The sequence below is a fragment of the Etheostoma spectabile genome, chromosome 22 (genome assembly GCF_008692095.1).
Source record: "Etheostoma spectabile isolate EspeVRDwgs_2016 chromosome 22, UIUC_Espe_1.0, whole genome shotgun sequence".
In the NCBI taxonomy this organism is placed as follows: domain Eukaryota; kingdom Metazoa; phylum Chordata; class Actinopteri; order Perciformes; family Percidae; genus Etheostoma; species Etheostoma spectabile.
In genome coordinates, this window is record NC_045754.1 from 15,774,025 (window position 1) to 15,783,424 (window position 9,400).

The window sequence follows — 9,400 nt, forward strand, 5'->3', positions numbered from 1 at the left end:
CCTTGTTAGTGTTTTAAAAATAGTGATTTTGATGCTATCATAGTAGCGCCCCCAGCTCGCCCATTCAAAACGCCATTTGACTGAAAAACGAAGATAAGGTCAATCTTAAATGTGACGCTTCCGTCCTAATTATGCTTTTAAATAAAAGTTTGACTCGGGTACATTCACAAAAAGACCCTAGGTTACATTTTGGCAAGAGTTACGCTTTAAGTATTTTTTCTCACACTTGAGCATCTGATTGTCTCTACTTTTATGAACTTTTATAAACTTTGGAAGTTTTCTTTCCCCCCAACATTAAAGTGGGCTTTGCTAATGAAAGGTTCCCAATGGAGTTTTTGACTACTGGTAGTGCAATGTATCAATCATTTTACATTCCCTATGTCTCTTTTTTTGTTTGTATTGGGCGCATGCAGTTTAATGGTATACCACTGATTGATAGCTGGTGGCAGTCACACATAAAGAAGTGTAGTAATGTGCCAACATAGGCGGTGATGAAGAAAAGTGTTAGCTTTTAAACATGGATGTAAACAATGCAGGATTTAACAAATTCAAAATATTTGCCTTACATATGTTTTATTAGGAAGGAAATATATTAAACATATTTGTTAGACCACAAGATCTCTATGCATTTTTGTGAGAAACACTTAAATGAAACAACTTCTAAACAGTTTTTGAAGAATCGCGTCACTCATTGAACACACAGCCTTTGATGATTGATTTATAGCCACTGACCATTTTCCCTGAGGCTTATTAAGGCCAACATTGTTAATAAACTTTTTTTTGTAATTTCTTTTGACTTTAGCAGAGACATTTTTTATTTATTTGTGAAGAGGCGGGATCAATGATGAATAAATTAACGGTGAAGAATAATGTCAAAAGTGGTTTTGACGTAAACACATGAAAGTGCTTATCAAAACAAGCTTTTGCATGGAGAAGTCTCTCATCATAAAATTCGCAGTTTGTGGTTGACTGACATTTTATTACACCACAGTGTGAATGCAGCCTAAGATTATATTATAAATATAAGAAAAAATATGGTCCATAAAATTGAAAATGATACAAATGTAAGTAAATTATTTTGAAAGATTGTTATGTTGATAATTGTGTGTGTGTGTGTGTCTGTGTGTGTGTGTGTATGTGTCTGCGCGTGCGTGCGTGCGCTAAGTAAATGATTGACAGACAGAAGTAACTGTTCTAGAACCTTAAGTCTGGAAATTATACAGTTTGTGTTTATATATATACACACACAGGTAATGACTGATAGCTTTACAGTCTGTCACCACCAAGCTTAAAGAAGAGTTTCTTTGTTTTTAAAAGTTATTTTTGAAAAGTTTCTCAGCCTTTGCACTCTGTCAGAGATAATGAGTCATTTACATTCCCATCATTTCTTGATGAAAAACAGTGACAGCAGGGTTATGAATAAAAGCACTGCCTTGAGAACGTGTCTTATTTACATCATTGCAAATGCGTCTGCATTCTCTCATTTGGTAAACTCTCAAGCCTGGGATATCTAGATTTAGAAGGATGCCCTCCTCTATCAAAATAATCATTCCTCTTCTTTAAACAATTCTACTTATTTTACAGTATGTAGGTGTGACACAGTAGGCTTTGCACATGCTACATTTTTATGTGTGTGAGACAGGATTTTACCACCGGAGCAAACGTATGTATGCAATAAAAATGCACTGATGAACAAAGTACAAAGTCAACTTCTATCAATATGTATTTGCACAGTTCACATGTGTAATAGACAGCTGTGACTGGAACGTATTCTTCATAGTATAACCTATTGTATTACTGTTTTTTGCAACAAAACAAATGACATTCACAAAGGCTTCAAGGATGGGTTTAGGGAATGGACACATTTGGAGAAACAAAGCCGGTGAGACAGAACACGTGTACTACAGTTGCCCATCTCTTTGGTGCAGGCTTTAGTTAGTTTGAAAGTAGGTGCAAGTATAAAACTACATCTGATACTTTGAAGTGTTTCCCCTTTGTGCACCACAGCAGCTTTAAACAGAAAAAAGACTCTAAAATAATAGGCTGCCTGTTCAATTTGAATAGAATAGAGGCCATGAAAGTGCATACATTTGCAAATAGTTTGCATCTAATTTAGTGCAACTGGAATACCATTTTTAAGAATGGCTCATTTGTCTGTTTTTAAAATCAGAAAAGATAAGTGCTCTTTCACTTACTTTGCCTTCAAAGAGTAAAATCAAATGTACTGGTCTATGTAGCATGTCTTTTGTTATTTTTTTTCTATTGTAGAATTTTTTCTTTCAAACTAATTTGGACCTTATTCAAACTTTTGAAGTCATGCCAATGTTTTTCATTTTTTGTAAACAATGTTTAGTAGTTACAAATGACAAGGACAACCAATGTTTTCCCTCCCTCACCCCACTTCCTCAGACCCTTCCCAATAACACAATAAGAAAACATTACAAAAACTTATTACTAACAACAGATGAATGGGTGGCATAAACCCACGTAGAATAATAAAAAAGATGCTTATGCTCTAGGTAGTAATCTCAATGCTGTCTCACAAGTAATATATATATATATATATATATATATATATATATATATATATATATATATATATATATATATATATATATATATATATATATATATATATATATATGTTGCCCTTGTTGCCTTATCTAACCCTTGCATTTCTAAGGAACGCAATAAAAGGTTAACAAGATGTCTTTTTGAACACCAACATGATGTCACTACCCAATGTGAGTCGAATGCAGATATGAATCGTGCATGTGTCACTTTGCGACGAGTGCAGATGTGCGTTGCGAATGTGTCACTTTGTGAGAAGTAGTTTACAAGATCCTAACGAGAGACTTTTGTAACAACTTGCACTCATAAATGTGCAGGTCACAATTCTTAATTCTTTGCTCAACAAAATATACAATGCCAAGTAGTCTTGGTGCCACGTTTGCACCCCTCTCCTGTGGCACTAATCACAAGTAACGTTTCCTGTCTGCACTGAGGCTCTCACTAAATGTGATGAGTGTTTTGGGAGGGAGAAATAATGTTAGTGCAGCATGTGTAGAAAGTTACACCTGCATGCAACCAGTTAGACTAAACTGATGGTGGTGCAACCAGATAGGAACATACAAACTAACAACAATTAACAATCAAAATCTGAAGTGGATTGAAAATAAGCACACCTCTGCTTAAGTGGAAACTGGTTTATTGTGACACTACACATTGTTTTTACCATTTTGAACCATATGTAACAGCAACTTGGTTATATTTAAAAGGCAGGTGTGTCTTCAGTGAATGTAAAGTGTACTATTTTTGTAAAAAGTAGTTGCCCACAGACACACAGGTTAAAGTTCCTCTCTGTCTATCTTTCTGTAGCTCTCTTGAGGGCTTGTGCTGATGGAGCTGCCAATCACCTTCATAACATCACTGCTGGAGTTAGAGACAGGTGAGTCTGTCTTGTATACACATTTGCATTAGTTAATTTGTGTTTTCACTTATCTCTTCCTCTGTGCATTCAGATGTGTGGTTTTGTTGTCAGAAAGATGATAAAATTGAGAAAGTGCACAGTGTTTATTTATTAGCATTGTTTGTTTTTGAGAAGCAGCAGTACTGCCTCATGCGTTTAGCAACTATATGTGTGTGTGTGTGTGTGAGTTTCAGCTAGGAAAATGCGCCTTGTTGATGCATTAGCGTTGTGTGTGTTTCTGACAAAGTACTCTATGTGGGCATTCTGCAACCATTTTTTGTGTGTGTGTGGCTAATGGAGGACCACTGTCAGGGCCAAGATGGATCTGGGGTTCACTGTGTCCCTGAAGTGTTGAGGCTTTCACATTAACACTCCCGAGTGTGAGCATGAGTGTGTATTCTGTCAGGGTGTGAATGGTATGTTATGTGTGTCTGTGTTTCATCTGTCTACATATATGTTCTCGCAATTCTATCGTGGAAACAACCATTTTTGGTTGTCATCTGAGGTGAGTCAAGGACGTCATGATTCAGGCCATCATTCACACATTGTCAGTGGGCAAACTTATTCTTCCTTGAGGTAGGACCTAGGTTTAAAGCGGAAATCATTATTGTTTTATCACCAAATATAGTGTTATTAGTAGGACTGATCAACCTACAAAAATCTTGCCTGACTGATATTCCACCTACACTTCAACCAATCGATTGGTCATTGGGGAAAAACATCTGCACGTTATCTCTATATTCTCTATAACTTAATTAGCCACAGTGCACTCAGTGCACTCTAACTGGAAGTGGTGTGTGTCCATCAAATATTTTTTTCCTAACGCCACTATACGTTTTTATGCTTTGCAATGGGGGCGCCCCATATTTACATGATGCTACAAACACCAGCAGCATGATAAGGTGCTGAGTGTCTATTCTGCACAGAGTGCTACATTTTTTTTCTGGTCGTAGCTTGTTGAAGAATGTCCAACTTTGGGTAAAAAGCTGCATTCGTCACTGTCACTTTTTACCCAGTTGTTCATTCACAGTGGAGGAGGGGCAGCCACGGGACAAATACCAGTGTTTCTTCCAGGTTGACTGCTGTAGCCTGGCGGATTAGACCAAATGCTGTTTTCAGTTTAACACTTTAAAATTTCTATGAATAATTATCAATGATTTATGTCAATATGTCACTTTCAAAGCTGGTTTACCCATTAGTTTTTCAGTGCACTTATTCAAGTTTAGCAATTCAAATTCAAATATAAATGATTCAAATTCAGTTTCAGCCCATACACTTCCAGCAAACCTCATTGAGAACAATGAGGGAAAAACGCATCACCCAACTGTTTTAACGGAATATTTTCTTGTCTAGCTCAACTAAAAACACCAAATCTGTCAGCATCTGTTAGTGTGTTGTTCACTACCAAACCTGTTTGTTACCGTAACAGGCCAACGTTACCTATGTTATCTTAATTTACCTCCTGTCCTGCTGCTTCAGACGTGAACTAACCAGACAGTTGCCTCATTCAGTGACTCCTGGCAGTGCGTCGTTGCAGTTCATAGTGGTGTGCCTCTGCCGATAGGGGAAATAAGATTACCACAATAAATGCTCAACCAACAGGCTGTACAGTTAAGGTTAGAACTAGAATTATATGTAAATTAAAAGGATGAAAGTACAGTTTTTGTTGGTGCTTAGAGAATGAGGAAGGTCCTTGCTAGTAGAATAGGACAACCATGTATATTTTGCGTGTCTGCGAGCATGTACTTTTATTTTTTTCATTGAATTTCGAAAAGAAAACTAGCCATGTTTCTTTGTCTCCGAGAGTGAGTTTGAGCATGTTTGGCCTGCTGGCAGAGACATCGCTCATACTTCTGTCTGTCTATGAGACATAGCACATTCATTATCTGACCCTTGAGTCCGAGCTCTGTCAGCAGCCTGTACAGAGCTGACAGCCAAGCCTCACTTTTAGCCCAACCGCTCGCAACCCCTGAAAAGTTATACATTATGCAGGGAAGGTGGAGATGGGTGTGGGGATGTTTATGGGTAGAGTTGTGTAAATCAATCACCAACAAGTTAAGATGTATTTACCTTAACATTACCATAACTAATGGACTTCAAAGAGGGAAAGTAGGAGAGGAAGGGAGGTGGAGATGCAAGTAATCAATCAAAGCAAAGCTTTTTTGAATACTGGCCACACAGCAGCCCCGCACAATCAAATAGAGGGAGCTATAAGAGAGATGCAGGAAAAGAAAAAGAAAACAAACTAAGCGATTGCTTGATATATGATTTTTAAATCAAGACAAAGACATAATACATAGATGAGCAAAGCTGTGTGTGTTGTTTGTGTGTGGAGTGTACATCTAAAGGCTTTCACTTTTTCCCCAAATAATGTACAAATGATCTTGCTGTTGGGACATTTATTTCACCCCAGAAATCACAGTAAAAAACTTGAGTTCAAACTATCAAAACTGGGGTATTGGTTTTTTGTGGGATACAAGCAGAGTAGAGCCTTCTGAGCGGCCACACATCTAAACTGTAGCTTACACATCAACAGACTCATGAAAGGATCAGTCCTCTTTTGAAACCTTTGCAAGTGATACTGACAAAATTGTGCTGCCTCGCTGCAGGGGTACACGTCAGCTTTTAAGATCTAGTTTAAAAAAAAAAAAACAGCAAAAGGGCTCCGTAGTCTGTGCGCTAACATCACTTTGACCAAATTTACTGCATTTATGCTAGTGAAGATGTTAAGTTATGTCAGATTTTTTGAGAGAATCAAGACCGTTCATTTGCCTTTATGGAAACTGTGCCTAAAGTGGTGTTTTGGAGGACAAACCAAATTTGTAGCTTTACTTTCTTTTAAGGTTTGCTTTGAAATTTAGACAGATGGTAAACCCCTCTGAAAAAGCAATGGCCTTACTGAGTGAGGTTACCTGTGTGTCCACGTCTGCCTGCAAATGTGTATTTTCATCAGAGAATAGTGAGGATAATAAAGGTTCCCATCAGCTTCTACATCCTCCATGGTCTTCCACAAGAACAATGTGGGTGGACGGCCTCCCACAGTTAAAAGAAAGGTGGTCATTTTCTGTCAAAAGAGCCTTAAATGTAGTCATTAAGGATGAAGAGAGGAGAGGGCACGTCAGGCTAAGGCCTTCTGCCTCTCATGATAAGTGAAGTGACAATGGTTCAACTACACTGTATGGAGTGTTCGAAGACAAACAGTACACATTTATATTTTCATCCAGATGGAACTTCCATTCAAATGCTTTTTACGTCTTTTGTGATTAAAGCAATCTCAGTTTACACACACAACACACACACACACACACACACACACACACAACACACACCACACACACAACACACACACTACACATACACAACACACACACACCACCACACACAACAAACACACCACACACACACACACACCACACACACAACACCTTTACAAAACATGTTTTTTTTTCCCTTTTTCTTCATCAGACCACTCAAGGACACTGTCCTATCTACATACAGTTATGGGATCATATATAGGATACAGGATGTCTATACTGTAGCTTGTGCTATATGCATTATTATCAGAGAATTATTTTAGTATTTAATCAACAGAACCCTCATCAGTCAAAGGAATGCACGTAACACTTTAAGCTTATCAACATGACAACTGAGCAACTGCCAGCAATTTAAAGCCTTTCACCTCATAAAATGAATTGGTAAATTAGTATTATTATATACCAAACTTGCACTAAAATTGCTTTCATCTGGGCTCAGGTCCTTTTGTCAGCGCTGAGACCCTCTGGCTGTCCTGTAATCTAACCCTCTAAATAGCATTTGGTCTAATTTGTGCATCTAATCAAATCCTCTGAGAGAATTAGAAGTCAAGAGATGGGTTTTATAAAATTTGCTGTGTGTGTGGAGTTACAGGAGGATGGAGATGTGTGATCAATCCGGGTTTGACTAAGCGTTTGTATGCTGTATGTGGAAGAGATTTTCGAAGCAGAGTTTCGTCAGCATGTGAGTATGCATTTTGGTTTGGAGAAGATAATGCTGTCAGCCTTGCAAATGAAGTTGTCAAGTGCGAGACTGCTTATTTTATAAGACTTAGTGGCAAAGAGATATCTCCCGACAGTCGCTCTTTCTATTTGTCATTTCTTGTTTTCTCATTTGCATCTCACACGTTTTATTCTTTATGCTCACCAGACAGGCCGACTGTGTTATGATTAAAGTATTTATAGGGTCAGTATATTTTAGCTTTGTGGTCCCCATGTGAGTTGACTTGATACGCAGATGGGGTCAGCAAAGATCTCTAAGGCTGACACGTTGATATTTGCTTTGAATGATATTTATTTAGAATTAGTTACAAGGTTTCAAATATATCCTACTCATTATACGATCCATTCAAAGCTCCTTTCAAATATGTTGTAAGTCACACAGCTTGGGAACTGTTTAACTGCTGGGGTATCGAGAATTGTGTGACCTAAAAACAGAGTCAAAGGCCAACAATTAGGAGGATTACACTGCAAATGAAACCGGACAGGGGGTTTGAGAGACTCATGCAGCTGACGACTAATAGGAAACGACTTCTTGCTCCTAATTGCTTTCAGTGCTGTTAATAATTAGCTTATTTCATGTCACACTCAACATGAATTAAAGCAACATGCTAAGTCATTTTACAATGGAACCTTTTTTGATTCATGATTTCTTTTGTTTCATCTTGTTGTGATAAGTGGTTGTAATTTATTTAATATGTTTAATATGTTACTGCAGTAGGTCTATCAGCAGTAAAATAATTTCTCAATCAGCAACAATTAGCTACTGATTTTATTTTGTTCTTTATTATCATATTATCATTCGTCAAGAAGCTCATAGCCTAACTGTCTTTCTTCTGTTTGATATTCTCTCACTACACTTGCTATGCTGCTTTACTCTAAGTGCATGTTGTCTATTAGACTGATTAAAAGGTCCCCTTTGCATTTATTGCTCTGTGTTGGAAATGCTGAGTTGAGTTGATGAGTATGGGGAACTGGGTCTAAGTTGGAACGCAGTTGGAACGCAGCCATTCCACAGTCAGTAAAAATACACACACATTGACTTTAATGGAACCCTATTGACTCCGCCGCCATTCTGGAGCGGGTCCACAGCCGTTCTGCAGTTGGTGGAATTTGGTATTGAATAACAGGTTATGAGTCAAAGAGCTGAACGTGACAAAGTGCTGTGCTTTGGCTTGTTTATGTATATGTTTCGTTAATGATTTCATCCAAAATAATACCTCCACCCCTTCACTGGCTCTCCTCTTTTGATTTAGAGATGGGAGGAATGAGTGTCAAAGTAATCAGAGCTACATCTCCTTAAGTGATGAAAAGACGAGAAAAGGGAGAAGAATGTTCGTCATGCTTTGATTCAGGAAATGATGAAAGGAAGCAAGGTGATATAAACAAAACATGTTGCTGTAATTAAGTGGTCAAATGAGAGCATTGTGGCAGGTTTAGTGTGATCAAAACAAAGACGGAAAGTAAAAGATAGTGGAAGTGAATGCTTTTTTACCTTAACAAAAAGTTTAGATTGACAGAAATTGCCTCAAGTACATTGAAAAGTGAGCATTGCAGAGCGGAAATGAGACTAAATTGAAAGAAGATGTAAAGGAGAAGACAGCATGCAAACGGAGAGGTGTGGGTTGGCAAGGAGAGGGAGAAAAAAAAGCCGGCAAAGAGGTTGCAGAGAGAGGGACACACAAGCAGGCAGATAGACAAACATACGCACACGCAAACACAGGCAAAGGTCACACAGCCATCCCCGCCACCCGGTACTCAGACAAACTGGCGGTAAAATGCTCTATTTCCCATCCAAATTAAAGTGTCAGTTAATATTAATGTGGAAGTGAAGACTGTCAGACACTCAGCACACACACACACACACACACACACACACACACACACACACACACACACA

At 38.1% G+C, this 9,400-nt stretch overlaps 1 protein-coding gene across 6 annotated transcripts in view; it reads left to right on the forward strand.

The window, feature by feature from the left end:
• tpk1 (thiamin pyrophosphokinase 1) overlaps nucleotides 1-9,400 on the forward strand; it is a 65,768-nt gene that overhangs the window by 15,911 nt on the left and 40,457 nt on the right. For all 6 annotated transcript variants that reach the window (XM_032503614.1, XM_032503618.1, XM_032503619.1 and 3 more), the window contains exon 4: nucleotides 3,379-3,448. In XM_032503614.1, coding sequence (XP_032359505.1) covers nucleotides 3,379-3,448 — 70 coding nt within the window. The remainder of the gene's footprint in view (nucleotides 1-3,378; nucleotides 3,449-9,400) is intronic.